This window comes from Bos indicus, chromosome 9 (assembly GCF_029378745.1).
Source record: "Bos indicus isolate NIAB-ARS_2022 breed Sahiwal x Tharparkar chromosome 9, NIAB-ARS_B.indTharparkar_mat_pri_1.0, whole genome shotgun sequence".
NCBI classification, from domain to species: Eukaryota; Metazoa; Chordata; class Mammalia; order Artiodactyla; family Bovidae; genus Bos; species Bos indicus.
The window spans coordinates 76321367-76345605 of NC_091768.1; the positions used below are offsets into that span (position 1 = coordinate 76321367).

The 24239-nt window shown below is 40.0% G+C and overlaps 1 protein-coding gene across 3 annotated transcripts in view; it reads left to right on the plus strand.

Annotated features, from left to right (window-relative positions):
* ARFGEF3 (ARFGEF family member 3) overlaps nt 1-19502 on the plus strand; it is a 174278-nt gene extending 154776 nt beyond the window's left edge. For all 3 annotated transcript variants that reach the window (XM_070796259.1, XM_070796260.1, XM_070796261.1), the window contains 3 exons: nt 1819-1940; nt 8863-10081; nt 11841-19502. In XM_070796259.1, coding sequence (XP_070652360.1) covers nt 1819-1940; nt 8863-10081; nt 11841-12032 — 1533 coding nt within the window. In that variant the 3' untranslated portion in view covers nt 12033-19502. The remainder of the gene's footprint in view (nt 1-1818; nt 1941-8862; nt 10082-11840) is intronic.
* Nucleotides 19503-24239: the final 4737 nt, after the last annotated feature.

A 24239-nucleotide genomic window follows, 5' to 3' on the forward strand; every position in this document is an offset into this window, starting at 1 on the left:
TCAATAGTGTACCTTAATTCATGTATATTCATAACAGGTCTATTCATAATAGAGGAAGAACAAAAATGGGCTAAATTCTATCATGAATTAGCAACAGACATATTTGAATTGTGTTTTCCTATGCAGAAGATAATTTACATATACAAGTGTTTAAAATATTAAGCAGTTTTTATAAATGCATATGCACTAGGAAAATGAAGTGCATTGGGGTTTATCTTCAAAAGTTCCCTTTCTCTACAAAATCTATTTAACTTCTTAAGAGAATCTCCCCTCAGCACACTGATAACCCAGGATGCCCTATCAATCAATGTAAAGAACTCAGTCATGTTCACATTGTCAGTGGAGAAGTCTCTTGTCAAGTCTGTCTGCTCCTCAGCTCAGCACGTGGGACTAGAACCTCCCGCCTTCAGTTTCCCTTTCATCTGCTGAGCACATCCCTCCCCTCAGCAGTGAGTCTGACCAGGAACCATAGGGGAAGGCAAGAGTGTGGGCCTCCAGAGGGGTGGTTTCTCCAAGTAGGAAACTATCCTGGCTGGCTATATGCAGAATTTATCCATGTGCCTCCAATGGTCTTTTCAAGCACATCCTACCACATAGCGAGAAAATGGAATCCTGTTCTGAAATAGATTATTAATGGAGAAAAACAGCTAATGAATCTTTCATTTCCTAATATGTCTTTCTTCTTCTGGCATAAACCTTCCTTCCATATTCACTCTTCTTCTGCTGCTGCTAAGTCACTTCAGTCATGTCCGACTCTGTGTGACCCCATAGACAGCAGCCCACCAGGCTCCCCCATCCCTGGGATTCGCCAGGCAAGAACACTGGAGTGGGTTGCCATTTCCTTCTCCAATGCATGAAAGTGAAAAGTGAAAGTGAAGAAGCTCAGTCGTGTCTGACCCTCAGCAACCCCATGGACTGCAGCCCTCCAGGCTCTTCCATCCATGGGATTTTCCAGGCAGGAGTACCCAATATTCAATTATGATAATTTAACGAAATTTGGGGCTTCCCTCATATCTCAGTTGGTAAAGAATCTGCCTGCAATGCAGGAGACCTGGGTTTGATTCCTGGGTCCAGAAGATCCCCTGGAGAAGGAAATGGCAACCCACTCCAGTATTCTTGCCTGGGAAATCCCATGGACAGAGGAGCCTGGCTGGCTACAGTCCATGGGTTAGCAAGAGTCGGACATGACTTAGCGACTAAACCACCACCAACAAAATTTGAAAAGAGAAAGTTCTTTAAAAACACTCATTTTCAAAGGTAAGTCGTGAAAGTGAATTAAATAACATCAAATGAAATCATTTAGATCAGAATCCAAGCAGTGGTTACTATTTTCTAAGTCACTTCTCCCAGTATCTAATAGAGTAACATGGCCACATCGCTGTCCTGAAAGGAGAGTTCCCAATTAATTTCCCATTCCTGCATAGGATAGATGTACCAAACAGACCTCTAAACCAGAGAAGATCTCTTGCAAACATAGCCCCTTTTTATTTACTCTTAATATTAAATGTCAGTCCTTGCTGTTTGGAATGTAATGACTTGTCAGGTGGTAGAAGCAGTAGTGTTATTACTATTAGTGCCAGCAGCTAACATTTATGGAATATTTACTCTTCTAGTGCTCTGCATGTGTTAATACACTTATTAATTCATTTAATTCAACAAACATACCAAGTAGGAAACCATCACTGACCTCATTTTAGAGGTGAGAAAATGAGGAGAAAGAGGACGCCTCTGGCCGAGGAACATCCATCCAGCTGATCCCTGGTAGAGGCAGGTCAAGGATGGTGGCACTCTGAACTGTACCTTTCTCTACCTGTGCAGGTATTTATGTTGGATACCCAGTGCTCACCGAAGACTCCAAACAACTTCGATCATGCTCAGTCCTGTCAGCTCATTATTGAACTGCCTCCTGATGAGAAGCCAAATGGGCATACCAAGAAAAGGTAAGCAGCTAAACTTCAACAGGGAGAGCACATACCAACAGGAAAGTTCATTTATTCCCAGCTCTTGTTCATTGTAATTCAGTCTTCAGCCGAGAATGCTGAAAACAACTGGGGAATCACTTAGCAAAGGTTTTCATACAAAACTGTTAATTTCCCACATTTCACATGTCTTAGCTTGCTAGGACTGCCATAACAAAGTACTGGGTGGCTTAAACAATAGAAATTTAATTTCTCACAGTTCTGGTCTCTTTGGAGGCCTTCCTCCTTGACTTCGAGATGAATGCCTGCTCCCTGTGCCTTCCCGTGGTCTCCCCTCTGTGTCTATGTCCAGATTTCCTCTTCCTATAAGGACACCAGTCATTTGATTAGGGTCCGTACTAATGCCCTCAGTTTAACCTAATTGCTTCTTTAAAGATCCTTTTTCCGAGTACATATTCTGTAACGTTAGGACTTCTGTGAATTTGGGGAGGATACAACTCAATGTATCTATAGCATCGTACATATTATAATCCTTTTTTTCTTCCTGCTTTTTGTGGCTTTTTTTTTTAATAATCCTTTTTTAAAAAGTAATTTGAGGCCTGATCCTTACTATTTCAGTGAGAGATTTCTCATGAGCAGTACAGTTGTTAGGATAGAGAAAGATTTGTGTGTGCCACAAGAAACTTGCCTTTTTAAATACCGTCATATTGCCTAAAAATGATCGTTCCTAGAGTTTAGAATGAAGCCAATGACTGAAAGTTTCCATTTTTAAACTTCTGACACACTAATCCACCTGTGCATGAGGAAACATTCAGGGAGACTGCGGAGCAGCAGACAAATCCAGGTCTGGCCAAGTGCAGTACCTGTGTCCTTTCCCATTTAAGGGAAAGAGTGTGATTTTTTCAAAAGTTACAGCAGTTAATATACCAGTTTGATTAATACACCTAATTTGGGTAAAATTTCTAGGTACTGATTTTTTAGTCAAGCATATATGGTACATACAAAAGACTATGTGGAAGGTTCATAAGTTATAGACCATGAATAAAAATGAGATAACTAATGAACCTGCCACTGAACTTTACCAATATCCCATGTGCTCCTCCCGATCCTACCTGCTTCCCTCCACTGCAGGTCACTGTTCTACGTACCAATGGCTGTACACTCCTTTCCACATCTTTAGGCTTTGATCTACTTTTAAATTTTAGTTCTTTATTTATATTTCTAGTCCCTTCAGCCAATTATTCCTGCTAAAATAATTTTTGAAGTAAAAGGAGAAAAAGGAATAAGCTGAATTCACATTACAAATAAAACATAGAAAAAAACAGGATCACCTAGTATTGCTGTGTTATTGGTTTAAAGGCTTTAACAGGTTAAGATTTAATAGACAATTACCCCCTCAATGAAGTTTCAGCAAAACAGGAAAAGTGTATTAAATTCTTTAGTAGAGACCACTATGCCTAAAAACATTCTCTAAAATTCTTTGAATGCTTTGCATTGTTGGACTGGACTCACTCACAGGGGCAATTCTTAGCATAGAAGGTAGTAAACAATGAGTTAGATGTAAGAAAAAAACAATGAGTTAGATGTAAGAAAAGTTTGTGTATCTGATGGTTAGGTGCCTCCTAAGAGGTCCAAATCGAAATCACCCATGGGAGGAAAAAAAATAGATAACTAAAACCAGATTGTAGCATTTAAGAGAAATTTGGGTTTCATTTTTAAGTCATTTTGACATTGACAACCCCATGACATTTAAATAAGCCCCATAATCTTAATTTGAGCTTGATGATGTACTTTTAACTGTGAATCTGTTTATCTCTGCTACTGATATTAGCATGTTTTAAGTCAGCCACTTGTTAAGCAGTTCACTCCAAATTACCCTGTCTGGAGGCTGGCTTGCCTGTACACCTTGCATCAGAAGCAGGAAGGGAAGGTGTAAGTTTCTCCACTTCAAGGTTCCCCTCATAAAGGGTGTGCTGGATAAAAATTACCTGTTGATTTTTGTTTGCTCCAGATCTGTCTTGTCTCCTGTCAGCATAGATGATGAAGAAGAGTTGCAGATCTATAAAGAGTTATTTCACTGTTTCAATACTTTTCTGAAAGTTTGATCTCTTCAGTATTACTGCTTCTTCCCCATGGCTTTCTTATTGCTGCATTATGTGGCTTAAACCTAAGGGGGATTCTCTGTCCTTTTTAACATGTTCAGTTAGAAATTTATCTCTCAAAGCATCAAAGGAAATACCTTGGTTGACAGGATGCTTTGACAGGGCTTTGATCAACTCTCTCTTTAGGCATTTGCTGGTAAAGGGCTTTGCATTTCTCAGGTAATAGGCAATATTTCCTGAGCTAGGCTGCTTATACCTTCAGAAGTCACACACACACACACACTCCCTGGGTATGCGTCTTACTTCAGGAGTCCAGGCTGCCAGTGGAAAGAGGCTGAGGTGTGAGAGCCATTGCTCCTGGAGACTATTTCCTCTGGGTGCCTACACTCAGCACTAACCTGGTTTTTCTTATTTTGTTTGAGTGTCTCTCTCACCATATACTTGCCCTGAAACAAGAAGATGAATAAGGCACTGCCTTGTCCCTTGAAGATTTATGGGGCAGTGGGGAGGCCAGATAAGTGACAGGATTTCCCTTCTTAGGGTCCTATAGTTGCAGACCTGAAGCAGTAGACCAAACTGGTGGCTTTCACAGCTGCTGCTTCAGAAGAGTACGTATTCAGGTCTCCTGATAACACCCCAGAAGTTACTTCTGTGGCAGGGACATTGAGAGGGATTGGGGAATTATTTTTTAATTGGTTCAGAGTTTGTTTGGGATGATGAAAAATGATGTAGAAATAGATAGTGGTGATGATTACCCAACATTGTGTCTGTACTTAATGCCCATGAATTGAACTTTTAAAAATAGTTAAAATAGTAACTTTAGGTTATATACATTTTATCACAAAAAAAGTTGCTTAAGTGATTTGTTAGAAGGGGTTATGTGAGTTCTTTGAACTTATTCCATTTTTGCTGAAAGTACAGTGTTGTCTCTGAGATACCACTATGCAAAGGGCAAAGTCAGCCTTTCAAAAACGCATGGGAGGGTTTTTTTTTTTTTCTTCTTTGCTAGTTAAAATATTTTTCCTGCTAGTTATAAAAGTAATTTTTAAATTCATGGTCTAAAAAAATGGCACAAATGAACTTATTTACAAAACAGGAAGAGTCACAGATGTAGAAAGCAAACTTATGGTTACGGGGGAGGTATACATGGGGAGATTGGTATTAACATATACACACTCCTGTATAGCACAAGTCTACTCAATACTCTAATGACCTATGTGGAAAAAGAATACTTAAATCCGCTTTTTTAGATATGTATAACTGATGCACTTGGCTATACACCTGAAACCAACACAACACTGTAAATCAATTGTACTCCAATAAAACTGTAAAAAGAATAAAGCAAAAAATATGAACAGATTTATAGTATGAATGAGTTATAATTTTGTCTTTATCCAGTTATGAGAATTAGTTTGCAACATGATCTAAGCTATTTTCATGAAATTCTAAGAGCAATGAAAAGAATGAGAAACCATAAACCCAAAGCCACACTGATGAATTCAAATATTTTCTTAGTACAGGAATCCAACCAAACAAAAGGGGCTGAATCACCAAGTATTTGAGCATTCACTTGTAATGTCGCTTTATCAGGTCTTTACACTGATTAGGAAATTTTCATGACTGGTGAGTTGCGTCTGCTTTTCAACCAGGAGATCTGGTCCGATGTCTAGAGAGTATCACTTTCTCCCACTTCCCCCAAGTGCACATCCAAGGCCCACAGAGTTCCACGTCATTGCTGACAGAAAAGGATGCAAGGAAGGAATTAGCCTGTTCTGAGTGAATGCTTTCTCTTCTAGGTTTGCTTTAGAATGCTGAAAATTATCAATTTCTTTCTTTCTTTGAAAATGTTAGCCCTATAATACCTCTAAAGTTAAACCTTTTCAATGTTTGGATCTCTTCTATCACACACTAGAAGAAATAAAACTTTTATACATACACATCTAAAGCATGAACATTTTTGGTCCTGGAAAACTGGTTTGGTGCCTACAAACCAACTTCAATATGATTCTAGAACTTTGAGTTTGAAGATGGCAGAGCAGAAGGACGTGAGCTCACCTCTTCTTCCAGAAACCCAAATCACAACTAACTGCTGAATAACCATGGACAAAAAAAACAGCCTGCCAAGAAAGATACCCTGTGTCCAAAGACAAATAAGCCACAGGAAGACCGTAGGAGGGGCACAATCGTGATAAAATCAAATCCCATACACACCAGGTGGGCGACCCACAAACTGGAATGGAAAACAGTTATACCACAGAAGTTCTCCCACAGGAGTAAAAGTTCTGAGCCCCACATCAGGCCCCCCAGCTTGGGGGTCTGGCAACAGGAAGATGAGCTAATGAGGCCCCAGAGATTGTGGCCTTGAAAACAAGTGGGATTTGATTGCAGGAGTTCCACCAGACTAAGGAAAACAGAAACTCCACTCTCAGAGGGTACACACAGGGCCTCAAGTGGATAGCAACCAGAGGAAAAAAGCAATGACCTCATTCTCTTATGAGATCAAGCCACACTTACCTGCAAGTATTGGAGCGTCTCCTGTGAAGGCAGTCGAGGGGCAGGTGTGGCTCGATGTGAACACTTGTGGCAGTCATTCTGGGGGAGTACTTGTTGGTGTGAGCCCTCAAGGAAGACTCCAGCTTAGCAACAAATGCTGAAGGAACTTCTGTAGGCAGAAAAGGCCACAACTAGAAATAAGAAAATTATGAAAGGAAAAGCTCAATGGTAAAGGCAAACATGCAATAAAGGTAGGAAATCATCCACACACAAATATGGTATCGAAGTTAGCAGTCATGAGAACAGGAGAGCACAAATGCAAGATAACTGGAAATGCATTCAGAATTAAAACACCAGCAGGGACTTCCCTGATGAATCCGCCTGCCAGTGCAGGGGACACAGGTTCGATCCCTGGTGTGGGAAGATTCCACATGCCTCGGAGATACTGGACTCATTTTCCACAACTAAGCCTGTGCACCTAGATCCTGTGCTCTGCAACAAGAGAAGCCACCTCAGTGAGAAGCCCATGCACTGAGACTAGAGAGTAGCCGTAGATCACTGAAACTAGAGAAGGCCTGCACAAAGCAAGAAAGACCCAGTATGGAAGTAAATAAATTAACATTAAAAAAACAGCAATTTAAAACAATCCTATTTATGTATAGACTGTTACAGTATCAAAACCTCATGATAACTGCAAACCAAAAATCTACAGTGGATACACACACAAAAAAGTAAAAGGAATCCAAACACAATACTAAATTGAATGATCAAATCACGAGAGGACAAAAGAGGAAAGGAAGAAAAAAGATCTATAAAAACAAATCCAAAACAATTAATGAAATGGCACTAAAAACATATACCTGGTGAGTGCTAAGTCGCTTCAGTCGTGTCCGACTCTGTGTGACCCAATGGACTGTAGCCTGCCAGGCTCCTCTGTCCATAGGATTCTCCAGGCAAGAATACTGGAATGGGTTGCCATGCCCTCCTCCAGAGGATCTCTCCAACCCAGGGATCAAACCCACGTCTCCTGCATCACAGGAGGATTCTTTACCGCTGAGCCACTGGGAAGGCTCAGAACATACATATACCTTAAATGTTCCAACCAAAAGACATAGTCTGGTTGAATGGATACAAAAACAAGGCTTGTACACATGCTGTCTACAAGAGACCCATTTCAGATCTAGGGACACATACAGACTGAAAGTGAGAGAATAGAATAAGGTATTCCACGCAGATGGAAGTCAAAAGAAAGCTGGAGTAGCAATATTCATATCAAACACAATACTTTAAGGACTATGACAAGAGACAAATAAGGATGCTACATAATGATCAGCAGATTGATGAAGATCTAAAAACTGTAAATATATATTCACCCAACACAGGAGCTGTACAACACACTATCATGTCCTGACTTTGTACTTTGAGAGGCTATCCCTGAACAAAATAAAATCATGCTTTTGGAGAAAAAAATACTGTGGAATCTTGCAATTAGCTATTTCTTGGAATTCCCTAGATAAGTAGCATAATAGAGGTTGTAAGCTCTTAAGCCTATCTTAGTGAAATAAAGACTTCATTCATAGAAAGGCAAGGAAAAGTGAAACTGAGGAAAAGAAATGAACTCAAAGGTCCAAGCATAATGTTAATTATAATTTTTCTATTAAAAATTCCTCAGCCAATACTTTAAAAATAATAAAAGCCTTGGGTTTAAGGAAAAATGCCAAAGGGTAGGCTAAAGGCCAATTAAAATTAGTGTTTTGTTGCCCTTAGTTGCTCAGTCATGTCCAACTCTGCGACCCCATGGACTAGCCCACCTGTCTATGGAATTCTCCAGCCAAGAATACTGGAATGGGTTACCATTTTCTCCTTCAGGGGTTCTTCTGGACCCAGGGATCAAACCCACGTCTCTTGCATCTCCTGAATTGGCAGGCAGATTCTTTACCACTGGTGCCACCTGGGAAGCCTAAAATTAATATAACTCAACAGAAACTGTTGTTTTCTTGATTTGTTTACTACTCATAACTACAAAAGAAAACAGGTTATATACTGTAATTGTGTCTATGTTAAAAAGTTTTTATAAAATCGCTCTATTTCCCAAGGCTTGTTGACAACTGTTAACTCAGTATCATAACATTAATTCTATAGCTCCTAAAATTTTTTTGGTCAGGAATTCCATTATTTATGATTTGTCATCCTGTAATGTCATCCAAAAAATTTGTCCTTTTTGAAGAAAGACATTAAAATACAAGTAGTTTGTCATTTTGTCTAGTCATTCTGGTTTTGCTTTAAGGTAACTCATATAAGGCAGCAGGCTTTTAACCAATACTTTTTTTTTTTTCTTTCATTTGAAGTGTTTCTTTCAGGGAAATTGTGGTGAGTTTACTATCCCATCAAGTATTACTCCAGAACTTATATGATATCTTATTAGAAGAGTTTGTCAAAGGCCCCTCTCCTGGGGAGGAGAAGATCCAAGGGCCAGAAACCAAGCTGGCTGGCTTCCTCAGATACATCTCCATGCAGAACCTGGCCGTCATCTTTGACCTTCTGCTGGACTCCTACAGGACGGCCAGAGAGTTTGACACCAGCCCAGGGCTGAAGTGCCTGCTGAAGAAAGTGTCTGGCATAGGGGGCGCTGCCAACCTCTACCGCCAGTCTGCCATGAGTTTCAACATTTATTTCCACGCACTGGTCTGTGCTGTTCTTAGCAACCAAGAAACCATCACTGCTGACCAAGTGAAGAAGGTCCTTTTTGAGGACGATGAGAGGAGCACAGATTCGTCCCAGCAGTGTTCATCAGAAGATGAAGACATTTTTGAGGAGACTGCCCAGGTGAGCCCCCCGAGAGGCAAAGAAAAGAGGCAGTGGAGGGCTCGGATGCCCTCGCTCAGCGTCCAGCCCGTCAGCAACGCGGACTGGGTGTGGCTGGTCAAGAGGCTTCACAAGCTGTGCATGGAGCTGTGTAACAACTACATCCAGATGCACCTGGACCTGGAAAACAGTATGGAGGAGGCCCCAATCTTCAAGAGTGACCCTTTCTTCATCCTTCCCTCCTTCCAGTCGGAGTCCTCCACCCCTTCCACCGGGGGCTTCTCAGGGAAAGACACGCCTTCCGAGGATGACCGCAGTCAGACCCGGGATCATGCGGGCGAGCCTCTGAGCCTGAGGGGGACCAGCGGGGAGCTGCTGCTGCTGCCCCCGAGCCCCAAGGTGGAGAAGAAGGATCCCAGCCGCAAGAAGGAGTGGTGGGAGAACGCGGGCAACAAAATCTATACCATGGCAGCCGACAAGACCATCTCAAAGCTGATGACCGAGTACAAGAGGAGGAAACAGCAGCACAACCTGCCTGTCTTCCCCAAAGAGATCAAGGTGGAGAAGAAGGGAGAGGTGCTGGGCGCCAGGGGCCAAGGCTCCCCACTGCTCCAGCGACCCCAGCACCTGATGGACCAGGGGCAGATGCGGCACTCTTTCAGCGCCGGCCCTGAGCTGCTGCGCCAGGAGAAGAGGCCCCGCTCCGGCTCCACCGGCAGCTCCCGGAGTGTCTCCGCGAGGGACGCAGAAGCCCAGATCCAGGTGGGTCCCCGCTCACCAGAGGATGCAAAGGGCTGCGCCTGGCTATGCAGGAGGGTGGCTAGGTACAAGGGATCCACCTGTCCCCCCTCTGGGAGCACTCAGACACGTCCCGAGCCTCCAAGATATAGGATCCATCAGTATATCCTTGTGAAACTGAAATCTTACTCTCAGATAATTTCAGAAATTCTTTTTATGGATTATAACAGATACTGTCCAGAATATCCAGAATTAGGACCCCTCCTCCCCCCCCCACCCCCCGCTGTGTAAATAAGATGACTCCAAAGCTTAGAAAATGAATGGACTTTAACTGGCATCCAGTCCTGAGTTTCCCCTTTGAAGTTAGCACTGAAGCAATTCTCTAGTTGGGAAAACTTACGTAAATGGAAAAGGGAAAGTACACATTATGTGGTTATTCCAGTGAATCGTTGTTCTAGCCCATTCTGAGCACAAAATTCTCATTCTTCAGAGTGTTCCTATTCCTTTATATATTTAATAACTGTAATTCTATGGTACATCCCAAAAATGAGCTTGAGAAGTAAAGAATAATGGCACCATTTTGTTCAATTTAAGAAAAGAGGAGATGGGAAAAGAAATAGAGGAATCTAGATTCATCCAGGACCCTTTAGAAATAATCTGGATGTTTATCTTAAATTGTAGATTTCTGTTGCAGGCACAGTAAGTTAGGAGCAATTGGGCAGGACTCTGTAAGCCTATACAGGAGTGTTTTCTTATAATGAACATAAATTTGAAATTAGTATGTATCTTGCAAGCTACTTTTTTGCACTGATGTATCTTGGACATAGAACTTAAAACTTCTTAATTCAGAATCCACAAAAATTATCTTAGACAAAATTTGAGAAAGTATCCAGATTGAGATGTAAGGTTATTCTTTAACAGATGACCTTTTTGACAAATAAATGATAGTTGCTTTTTCATGTGTTGGAGATTTGCTTATAACTTTGGATGCTATGCTATGCCCGCATGCTTAATCATGTTTGACTCGGTGACCTTTTGGACTGTAGTCCGCCAGGCTTCTCTGTCCATGGGCAAGAATGCTAGAGTGGGGTGCCATTTCTTTTTCCAAGGGACCTTCCCAACCCAGGAATTGAACCCGCATCTCCTGTGTCTCCTGCATTGTAGGAGGATTCTTTATCTGCTGAACCATTGGGGAAGCCCCATAATTTTAGAAGTTATCCTAAATTAAGGCAAAAAGTGAAAGTGTTAGTCACTTAGTCATGTCTGACTCTTTGCGACCCCATGGACTGTAGCCCACCAGTCTCCTCTGTCCATGGAATTCTCCTGGCCAGAGTACTGGAGTGGGTTGCCATTCCCTTCTCCAGGGAATCTTCCTGATGCAGGGGTCAAACCTGGGTCTCCTGCATTGCCATCTCTTTACCATCTGAGCTACCAGGGAAGACTTCTTCCAAGTTTTCTAGGTGTTCTAGAGGCTACTGATTAAGTGTTTTATGGCCTATGAAACTCTTATTATGAGAAGCCAAGAGATTTTTTAAACATCTGAAGAATAAGAATTTTGTACTTTGTAAAAATTGAAAATAAGATATTCCTAATGTTAGAGGAGTCTCTGCTACCCTTTATATATATGAACTTAAGCTGACATTTAATTATAAGCACATTAAATTAAAGACTAACTTACTGAAGCCGGAAGCCTGAGAAAACTCATTTGCAGATTAGCCAGACTCAAGTGTACAAATGAAACCACTGGAGAAAACTGCTCATTCTCTTAATTCATTTCTCTTAGGCATGGACCAACATGGTGCTAACAGTCCTCAATCAGATTCAGATCCTCCCAGACCAGACCTTCACAGCCCTCCAGCCAGCAGTGTTTCCGTGTATCAGCCAGCTCACCTGTCACGTGACTGACATCAGAGTTCGCCAGGCTGTGAGAGAATGGCTCGGCAGAGTGGGCCGTGTCTATGACATCATTATGTAGAAGACCCACCTTCCAGGCCCGAGGAAAAATGCTAGGAGGGTTTAGAGTATGTCTGCCAATCCAACTGATAGCATTTTCCTCACCACCAGCCCCAGTGTCTCAGAGAACACCCCGTCCGTCCCTAACTAATCAGCACTGGGGCTATTCTGGATACTACGGTTATGTGTGGATGACACAAGTGATACTCTAATTTGGCAGCGCGTTTCTGAAGAGTCTACATTCCTTGACTCATTTCTAAATCTTACTTCCCAATGCATTTGCCTGTACTGTTATCCCCAAATGGGTCACTTTTAAGGACCACTCCTATGAAAACACTACATTGATCCACTGATTCGTTATTTTAAAAAATGCAATAGCTAAAGAAATATCTGGTGGTAAGTCAAGCTGATGTACACGCAGACATCTCATAACAGACAGGATTAATTGGAAAAAGATATATATTATGATTATGAGTTCGGCAGGGAAGAAACAGTTAGAAAAATGTATTCTTGGGTGTCCTAATGAAGAAAGGGAAGATTCACTTCCTCTGTAAAATATTCCAGAATATTTCAAAATTGTTCCTAGGTTGTCAAGATTTTCTGGTTGGTATTCGCCAACTTCATATAAGGTACTGTTGTGCCTTCATGTCCCTGCTTCTACAGGAGGAAAGTTCTTTCCTGGCAGGGTTTTAAGCCTGTGGCATGGAAACCTTTGATGCACAGTACCCAGTGGTATTGGCTGATACAGCGCCAAATGTCTTGACTGGCCACCCTGACAGTCCCACTAGTCTTTGCTTTTGCTCCCAAGGCAAGAAATGAAAAGGGAAAGCAAAAATGGTGCCTTAGCTCCTTGTTGCACAGACATTTCTATGCTCCACAATAATCCAAATATAAGGTATAACATTTGGTTTTTAAGAAAACAAAACAACTCAGTTTATATCAACATGTTTGGAAAAAAGGAACTCGAGAATTTGCCGTCCAGTGAGCTGACTTCTCAGGGAAGGGGGCAGGAAGTATAGGGGTAGGGAGACAGTTGGAAGGGGTGGGACAAAAGATGATGAAACCATTTAAAATCTGAAAGTATTAGACAACAATCATATGGATAGTGTCGTTCATATATGCTGTAGTCTCAAAATAACATAAAACTACAGGAGAAAAGGTCATAGAATGAAATTTAGGAAATAACAAACATTTTTCAATTTAAAATATTTCTCCTCTCTGGCAAATAGATTGGCCATCTGTTTGAGGCCTTTTTATTCAGGCCATTGTTTTAAGCAGATATTTTTTTTCCTCATTAACACTAAACAGTTTGAAATCTTTGTCTTATTATTTACGTGTATTTAATATTAAATTATAAAAGTGATTGCAATTCCTCAGTCAAGCCCACTCATACACATTCTAAAGAGTTAATTGCTAAGATATATGTCATAATTTTCCCAGCTCCTACTAATTATTGAAAATTGAACATCTTATCCCTAAAGCATCAACTGTTCAGTATGGAAGTAAAGATTTAAAACCGACAGCTTTATTCAGTGTTAGTATTTTTAAATTTTGTCTTCCATGGGAATGTAGAACTCTATACAAGGTTAAGAGGAAGACAGGGCTCCCTGATTTATTCAGGCATTCTAACGTAGAAAACCTTATCGTTCGCTACGCCATCTAGAGATCACCACAGAATTCAGAAGACATGTGTCCAGTTCCACAAAACACTCCTTGCCTTCAGTTTTTGCTCATTAGACAATAATGCAGGTTTAGAGACAGATGAACAATTTGATCTTAACAGGCAATGAGTTGTTGGGATAGCAATGAGTTGTGTGCTGTACTTTTGACTTTGTATATTTTTTAAGTGGAATTCAAAGTTGGGTACTTTTTTTTTTTTAACGAAAGCCATACACATGGTTGTTCTCTTTCTTTTTGTAGCTTAGCTAAGGCTCATTTGCCCGTGAACCTGTGAGTATTCCACAAGCTACGGAAGTGAGAGAGGAGCTTCAGCAAAGCAGAGTATTAGCAAATTAATTACAAAACATTTATACCTAGCACTTTTTATAAAGTACAAAAGTTGTAAGGAAGCCAGTCTCCATTTATGAATGTCATGTTCTAGGAGTTGTTAACTGCTTGGAAATCAGAATTTATTCTCTATGACGGGATCCATGGTGCAGTTATGAAAACAAGTTTACCCCACACTGTATTCAAACTCTGCTCTAGTACCAGCTTAATTACAGGTCCCAAGAATAAAAGATGAGAGAATGTACATCTGTTCTCTACCTACAGTTTTGTCAGAGGGTTTCAGTCCCCTCGCATCGTCTTTTCTCTAGACCACCCCTAGGCCTACAGGGGTCTTCAGCCCATCTCCATTCCCAGCATGCACTGTGCACCATATCCATGTCAGATTTCAGCTGGAAAGTTAGCTAAGCCACAGTAATACTTTTCAGAGGTATCAGCAGTTTTCGAAAAGGACATTGCTTGATGCAAATAATCTCCAAAGAATAGTACTTCAGGTCACGGTGAAGTCAGTCAAATCTTCACAGGGAAAAAGAGATAATTAAAAACCCCTTAGTTGAGTGGTCTCTTCCCAGAGTGCCCCGTCAGTCCATCATTCTTCCTGGTGTTTCTGCCTTTTCACATCTCTTTCATCCCCTCCCATGGTCTCTGAGAGACCAAGGTCAAGACAAGTCTTTGTAGTTTCAACAGCTAGTACCATATATTTTCAGATCTAAGCAGAATAAGATTTTGCACCTTGCTTTTAATTGCCTGTATTTACTGCCAAAAATGTGTTACCCTGTGGTTGAGATTTATTCTTTTTCTAATATTTTCATAAAGTGTTCATCTTTTCCAACTTGAAGAAGCACCTGTAAAACTCAAGTGCAGAAGAATTCCTGACTGAACAGCCCAGCCAGTTACACCACAGTCTACAACAGATTACTCCTTGCCACGGGAGATTTGAGGGAGGGCCAATAAATTGCTCACGGCATCTCTCCTACCTTGTGCATCTTCTGATGAGCTTTTTACAGATGCTTAGGCTGCCTCTTTACACCCTCTTGTCATCTCTCCCCTTATGATTATTTTTCTGCCTTCTCCATCAATACAAAACTAGGACACCTGTTTACCACTTTGAGGCTATTTGACTGACCAGCGCAGATACTAACATCTATCAGCTCAGACTAAATCCAACATGCCAAAATGTTAACATAATTCCATAGTACCTTTAAATTGAAACTTCTTGGTACAATGATCACTAGGCTTTGCTGTTCTTATTGTTCTAAGGACAGGGCTTATACAAAGTCAGCTGAGAAAGTCACACAGCCTTAACTATAAGAAGGTAATACAATTATGTTAATACACACTTTTGACTTCTCCAAATACATCACAGTATTGCTCACGTAGGAAAGTTTTCTCAGAAAGAAAAATGTGTTCATGTCTTCAGTCCCATGAAACTAAGCAAATGAAGACCTTTGTTTGGAGTTGATAATAGTAGCAAGAGGTTACAAACAGCAGGGGGTGGGGAGATATCACTGAGTGCTTCTGAGACTGTGGACCTTAACCTAGATACCATATTTAACTCCCACAAGAACACTGTGAAACAAGTATTGTAGTCCTCCTTTTTTCAGATGAGGATGCAGACCCAGAGAGGTTCAGAAAACTTGTCCAAGATAACTCAAAGGGTAAAGTTGGTTGCTAAAGAGACATTTCTGAATTCAAAGGCCAAGGCCTCTCTGCAACACCATGCCTAAGCACGCAAACACTTCAGTGTTTCCGGAAATTAAACAGTTAAAATAAGCTGAAGATAGTTCATTGATGTCCCTATCTACAGTGTTATAGAGATTTTTCATATAGAATTTTAAAAAGAATAAGATAGTGCTTAGGCATAATAAGGTCATATATAATATAAAGAAACCAAATCTAAACATTTAAAGCAGATCCTCAGTGGAAATTTTAAAAACTCACCAAATTAGGTGGAAATATTGGAAAATAATATTGTCCGTGGCCAGATGTTATACAGAAAAACATGACGGTCGGTGTCTGGAATGAAAGGATCTGTTGACCTTTTTCAATTACCATTTAATCACTCAGAATAAAGTGCCCTGTAGCCAACAGTGCCTCTCTGCTTCCCTAGGAAGTAAGTGGGACTAAATGGTAGGTCATCATCAAACTTTGGGAATATGCACAAAAAAATGACCATTTTTCAAAATGCGCGTTCTCTGAAGAGGAAACAGCTAGTCAGACAGGATAGCTTAAAGATTCAAGTACTGCGGGCATCAGGCCACTATCCATAGTAACATATACTGTAACACCTAAATAGTCTACTTGCTTTGTAGATAAGGAAACAGGCAAAAGGAAAATCCAACATATTGCATTAAGTGGATGACAGAATTTACATCTGCTTGGGTACCATTTAGGGAGATTTAGTGTGGCCTTAAAAAGCAAATGACTATTTTTAAGCACTTTTTAATTGGATATATGAGCTTATTATATGGTAAGATGTATGAAACTGGATAAAGAACTCATTTATAATTATGCCTCATCCAAAAAAAAATGTGTTCTCCTTGTTCACGAGTAGAGCAATCTAGAAAACTTCGTCTCTGTCTTTCTGTGAGATCCCTTTCCTCTGGCTATATTGTAATATATGTGTTTGATGTGGAAGTAACAACTTAATCAAGATTTTTGATTAAAACACCATTTAGATTTCCAAAATACAATGATTACTTCAGGGAAGATAGACCAAAAAAAAAAATCATCCCCTGGGATAATGTAAGAGAAAACTTGCTTGAGAACAAGGCCTAATTTCCTTGTAAAGAGGGGCACTAATTAACTGAAGAACACACCACTCGCACCATACAAAATCTTTCCCCTCCATCTTTATATAATAATGCGAAGTGGGGGTTGGGTGGGGCCGGGGTCCAGAAAGGAGAGACTAGCTGGCCATCTCACTGATAAAACTGCAGTCAGCTTCTGCTGAACTCCATCCACCTCTGGTCCCTCCAGCCATTTCAACCACCAGGAGTTACTTGTACTGTTAATTCCTATCCTAAAGGTTCAAGCAGTGGTTGTCTAGTATCTTATGACTTTACAACAGTAGTTGTCAAACTTCAGCACACGTCAGAATCACCTGGAGGGTTAAGACACACATTCCTGGGCCCATGCCCAGAGTATCCAATTCAGTAGGCCTACGGATTTGCATTTTGCATTGATTTTCTAACAGTTTCCAGTTGAGGCCAGTGCTGCTGATCTGGGGACCACACTTTCAGAACCAATGCTCGGACAAAGTTTCTAACTACTCCCTTTAAGATCAGCCTAACTTATCAAGCACTAGAGAAAAACTGAACTTCCCCTTGGGCAGACAACTTGGATTCTCTACAGCATTCCTGTTCGATCTTCCCAGTTTCCAGGTTTATCATGCCAACAATTGATTTTTACAAGCTAGAAGACAATGAATGTATACGTTCTATGGAACAGTGAGATCAGTGTGAGTTTCTCGTCTTTGTATTTAGAAACATTAACTCTATGGACAACCTTTTGTATCATGTTGACTTTTTGACTTGTACTGAAGGTGATTTTAAAGTATGTAGTGTTTTAATTTCTTCTGTCCACACAGTTTTGATGAGATGTTTCCATGCTGATTGCATCATAACCTTGGCTCCTGGCTCTAGAAATGTTTGAGTAGTTGTCCCTTGCCAGTAGTTTAATATCCCTCATCTGTCATCAGAATATCAGCACATCAAGATGGTATCATACTACTGGATGTGCCTTCATTTTTCACTTAACTGTCTGGTGTAAATTAATATTTTAATTTCCAGTGTATCTGTAAAGAGTCTACCAAATGGCTTCATGGGAACTTGCATACTGAACCAACTCCTTTCTGAGCAGCATATGTGCCTGTTTTAAGGACTTTACGGTAAATATGTTATATTTGTGCACATATCTACCCAATCGAGACCATATCTATTATCTCATCTTCCAAATGATGAGAAAAACATCAAAGTGCATCGGTATGTTTTGGGAGTACAGTGAAATCTTAATCATGTTACATATAAATGGGGCCTTAGTTTATCTCCTAACTCTTTATTCACTTAATTCACTTTGCAAATTCTTTTTCTATTAAAAAAATATAAGAGAAAAAAATTAAGTACCTTAAAATAATCTCCCTTTTATAAACATATTAATTACACATAATTTTTATTAGTTCAGTAAGTTTCTTTAAAGACTTCTCTAAGTATCCTGACATTATTTAAACTGTTATATAAGTGGAAAATAAGGACTATATTTACTAGAATTAGATGAGAAAGCATATCAATGTCAGTGATATCGAGGACTGAAGTTTTTGCCTCGGCAGATGGAAATAATTGAAGCTTTCCTATGGCAGTTGCATTTCCCATGATAATTTTTGGAAATTATGTGTGCATTTAGTTCTTTTAATAATAACTGATATTGAATTAAATTTTAAAAGTTAATCTCTAGAAATAATTTTTGTCTTACCAACTGGTGCCAAAAAGGGGAGGGAGGAATCTAAATGCCAGTCTTTTGAACTAACATGTGAAGTATATTGTCTGTTCACATTGGAAGTGCATGGCCCTGACTCCACCAGCCGCCAGTGGCCACCGTGGCTGCCTCATGGTTAAGTGCAGGCAACTCTGTCCCTCCCTCTGACGTCTTTCATCTGATTTTTGTTGGAAGTAGTTTGCTCTAATAAAAATTGGTTTCCCACAAAATAGGTAAAATTGGACAAAGGCTAATGCTTTTGGTATTTGGGGTTTCACTTGAACTGAAACCATGTGGTAGAATCCCAAGGTATGGCATGATCGGGGCAGGAGCAAGTGCCCAGAGGGAAAGGCTTGCTTTGTCTGGTTTTGTTTCTTGATTTGTTTTTAGTGGGAGGGGAGAGCCAACAGTAAGTTTCTTGCCCTAATTGTGCCAAGAGATGATTTTCCTGCTGTTCTAAGAGGAATAGACTTAGATAAATTATGTTATAATCGGTTCCCCTACTACCATTTCCCAGTCTTAAGTGTAAAGCCAATGGGTGGTAAGGGTCCTTTTATCCTTTCTTGTATTATGCCAAAGACTAGACTTGTTTTCTTTGAAAATTATAAATTACTGAAGCTTGGTATAGCCATAATGATTTGAGTCAGTATACCATTTTATCCATAGAATGCAAAACTCATCTTTGCAATCCCCTGCACCAGGAGCCTTGAAGCATTTTGTTTACCCCAAAGGACTTGTCAAGGAAGTACAACTTTTGTTTTGCCTTCTTATTCAGTCGGTTGGTCACATTTATTTTTTAAAAAATGAAAACTACTGTCCTTTATATGTTGATATAACTATTTGATTTGATATAATCTGTCTGTTGTTAAACAGGTTCCTGTAAGCAAGCTTGCAAGTGTATTTTGTGTACATTTTATCTGAGGTGAAAATGAAAATTCTAAAGAGAAAATATTTTAAAAGATATTGTATTTATGTTGCTTGTGTTGTAGAATAAAGATTCAGATGCATTAAAAAATCTGGTATGTGAAACCATTTTTTTCACTGAATAAATATATTGAAATAATCTATGTAAATATCCTGTTTACAGAATTCTGCTAAATGAACTAGGTTCCTTTCTTTGGTGTTTCACTACTCTGAAGAAACTCTCCCTTCCAACTATAATTTGGAGATGGTCACTGTTGATAATTTGGTGAACACCTAGAAAATACAGCTGAAGAAAAAAATGTATATAACATAGCATTATATATTATATACAATACTATATTATATATAATAGAGTATGTAGCTATATAATATATAATACTGTCTATGTAGCTATATTATATATAATACTGTCTATAATAATCTATATTATATATAATAATGTATATATTTACTTCATATACATCATTGGTTCCTTTATAACAATGAGGGCTTATTTTGCAATGTTATTTTGATGCTTATTTTCCTGAGAATGGATATCAAATTCACATGAGTAGATATTGATGTAGTTTATTTAAAAAAACTAAATGAATGTTACCTTGTTTGTTCATAAACAACCAAATCCCTAAATTAATAGGATATCGTTATTAAAATGTAATAGTAGAAAGAAAAACTTTTACCTTTTAATAGCCACTTTGAACTTCATTATCTTATTCGATTGCAGTTTTTAAAATGACTCTTTCAAAAGCCTATGGAGAGCCTAAGTCTAGGAATCATCATACCCAAATTGTGGAAAACAGCGATTTGGCCACTAGAGGGATCAAAGCCATACAAAATGGATGGAATCTGTGCGTATGACATTAAATCATGATTCTATCATTCTGTCACACACTCTGGTAAACTCACAGTTGTACTCAGTCCCTTCCATTGTATTAACAAAATAAAACTAAAATAGACAGCAACATACTTTACATAAGGACACCACCAACAAGGGACCAGCCATGTTTATAGAGAGCTACGGCCGCGTAGAGAAGCTCTTGGGACTCAGCCAGAAAAGCTGAGGTCACATGCTAAGCACTGCCCCTTCCTGGGAGTAGGAAGACCAGACAACACTTGTGTACAGAGCTCAAGGTTCCTACTCCATAAAAGGAATATAAATCTCAACAGACTGTTTCAAGATAACACAAAAACTCCAGTGTTGCAGTGCTTTATAAATGCTGCTGCTGCTGCTGCTAAGTCACTTCAGTCGTGTCCAACTCTGTGTGACCCCATAGACGGCAGCCTACCAGGCTCCCCGGTCCCTGGGATTCTCCAGGCAAGAACACTAGAGTGGGTTGCCATTTCCTTCTCCAATGCATGAAAGTGAAAAGTGAAAGTAAATTCACCCAGTCGTGTCTGACTCTTACTGATCCCATGGACTGCAGCCCACCAGGCTCCTCCGTCCATGGGATTTTCCAGGCAAGAGTACTGGAATGGGCTGCCATTGCCTTCTCCAATGCTAATGCCTAATAAATGCTAACTTGAGACTTCCCTGGTGGTTCCGATGGTAAAGCATCTGCCTACAGTATGGGAGACCCGGGTTCAATCCCTGGGTTGGGAAGATCTCCTGGAGAAGGGAATGGCAACCCACTCCAGTATTCTTGCTTGGAAAATCCCATGGATGGAGGAGCCTGGTAGGCTACAGTCCATGGGGTCGCAAAGAGTCAGACACGACCAAGCGACTTCACTTTAACTTTATTATGTGTTAGAGAATAACCCATTTTATAACTAGCCCCACTATTTTGCAAGATGATTTTATACTTGAGATCTAGTGTGTACATATTCTTGACATTTGCATCCGTGAGTGTACTACAACACATAAAGCTTAACGTCTTGGGCCAGTCTTATATGAGGTCAGCAGCTCATATGCAGATCCCTTTAACCGAATATTTTAGAAATAAATTCTAGGTCAAAACCAATTTTTCCATTATTAATATCCAGCAATAAATACAATATGTACATAAATCTATACGTATTTCTTTAAAGACTGGATATGCTTCAACTATGTGACTAATGACCAAAACTTTTGTTATGATTTAACTTTGATAAATATTTCATTTCACCCATTAGAAAATTCACTTTTACATCCAGCCTAAAGATAGATTCAGTACAGAAGTGAAAATAAAATTGAAGTATAATGCAATATTGTGCCTTTTAAACACTGACCAACATTCCTATTATCTCAAGCCTTTGGAAGAGCGCTCTAAGCATGCCTTTTATCTCTACTTTGTTTTTACCATATTTCAAGATTCCAGGTTACAACATCCAATCCTTTGTGCCCTGAGTCTGCCCTGCTAACTAAATCTGGTTGCACAAAAATGTTTGGTTGTCAGAGAAACAAACTATCCAATTTAATGATCTCATCCAAACTCAGAGATGGTACTGGCATAATTAAATTCCAGAGAAATTTATAGTATTTTCTAAATCACAAAAAAAGTACTATTTCAACATGAAGGGATCAGATTTATAACAGTTTAGAATAGAGAATTCAAATATTGAACTTTAATTGATTTTAATATGGTTTTATCAATATATTATTTGCTATATTGGACTATTCTTGTAACTAGTGCAAATGATATAAAGAAGGAAAACAACATCCTTTTCCCATTCTCTCCAGCAGAGAATAATCTTAAAGAAAATAAATTAGATGTTAAATATTGTAATACAGAAGCCTCCAGTATGACTCAACTTGAAAAAGTAGGTATTGAAGTTAATTTACCAATTATAAAGGAATAGATACTATTGGATATATTAGAGTTAACAGTTTAATAGTCTAAGGTTTAGTTTAATCAGCTCCTGAAATGGCTATCAAATCAGTAAATACTAATGAATTTTCTAATACAACAATGAATTCTAAAAATAGCATTCTTCTCAAACCCTACATAGGTTTATTTTTGAAGTAGAAATATATCATTATAAACCTCTCATCAAAATTATTTAGAAATAGATTTCTTGGAAAACTGAGCATAGCTGGTATCTCTTCAGTATCTATTCAAGTAGATAGTTGGTTCAGAGGTCACTGTTTCAGGGGAGGGCTAGGAAATGACGGGGCGGAATGATCAAACTGCCTGTGAGATTCTCTGGCTCTTATATTCCCAAGATAGAGAGGGAGGGAGGGAGAGAGAAAGAGGAATGGAGAGAGGATATTGCATTTGGGTTGTGAGGGAAGGGTGTCATGGAAAGGAAGAGGGTAGACAAATTCTCTAAGGGAAAAACATGAGGGAAAAGAATTCCTTCCTCTTTGACTAGAGCTGAATTCCCTGGTCTGGAAGAAAGAGGAAGAAAGGCGTTTAATAGCAGAAAGGCTGCAGGTCAGGGAGAACCTCTGCATTGGCAAAGCTATAAGAAAAGGCAGTCCTTCATGGTATTCCTTGGCTGATCGCATGGAGAAAAAGTCCCAAACCCCATGTGTGGCCCAGAGCAGCAGAAAGATGGCATAGAAGTAGCAGACTGATCAGCCACCCTGGCAGAATGAGGCTCAGTACACTTTTTTGAGTTAGAAAAAAAATAAAAAGAAAATAAAATTGAAATTTGATACATGAACTTGTGGGCTGAGATTTATATCAGCTTTTGTAGTGAATTACCTAAAATCATGATCTCGGTGGGTTTACAAGGCAATTGGAATCAGCAGTGGGTAGGGGTAGGCAGAGACAGCCACTCCTACTAATGCAAATTTATTTCCAAGGAAATGCCCACAGAGTTGGTGCTTGAAAAGCTCTCCCAAGTCCAATGTCGTTAGCCCTTGGCAGCATCAGAAAGGTTGCTGCCCACTTAGGGAGCAAGGGCTGTCTCATCAGGTCCTTTTCCTCTAAGGTCCCAAATTCTCTCCCCTGGGATGTACGAGCTGTTTATGACAGAGCAGAGTGATCATAAACTTTTTCACTCCCTTCTTTCACTTTCATCAAGAGGCTCTTTAGTTCTTTGCTTTCTGCCACAAGTGTGGTATCTGCGTACATGAGGTTATTGCTATTTCTCCCAGCAATCTTGATTCCAGCTTGTGCTTCATCCAGCCTGGCATTTCTCATGAGGTACTCTGCACGTAAGTTAAATGAGCAGGGTGACAACATAGCCTTGACGTACTCCTTTCCTGATTTGGAACCAGTCTGTTGTTCCATGTCCAGTTCTAACTGTTGCTTCTTGACCTGCATACAGATTTCTCAGGAGGCAGGTAAGGTTGTCAAATCCAGCAGTTCCTCCCATCTGGGGGCCTCAGATGCTGCATGTAAACCAAATGTGTCCTCCACCTGAATCCATAGCCTCCCTTCTAGTTGCTTCTGGATATATTTGGGCATCTCACCTCCCTTTTGCCAGTGGCTGCTTTAGTCCCACTTTATATTTTAGCTAACCAGGAAGACATCCCCCACTTCATATGAATTATAACTCATAGTTACTCAGTCATGTCCAACTCTACAAAGTCCACTGGGTTCCTCTGTCCATGGAACTCTCGAAGCAAGAATACTGGAGTGAGTGGCCATTCCCTTCTCCAGGGCATCTTCCTGATGCAGGGATCTAACCTGGCTTTCCTGCATTGCAGGCAGATTCTTAATCACTGAGCTGCCAGGGAAGCCCACCAGGACTATCAGTTCAGTTCAGTTCAGTTGCTCAGTCGTGTCTGACTCTTTGCGACCCCATGGACTGCAGCATGCCAGGCTTCCTTGTCTTTCACCAACTCCCAGAGCTTGCTCAGATTCATCTCCATTGATTGAGTCAGTGATACTATCCAACCATCTCATCCTGAGTCGTTCCCTTCTCCTCTTGCCTTCAATCTTTCCCAGCATCAGGGTCTTTTCCA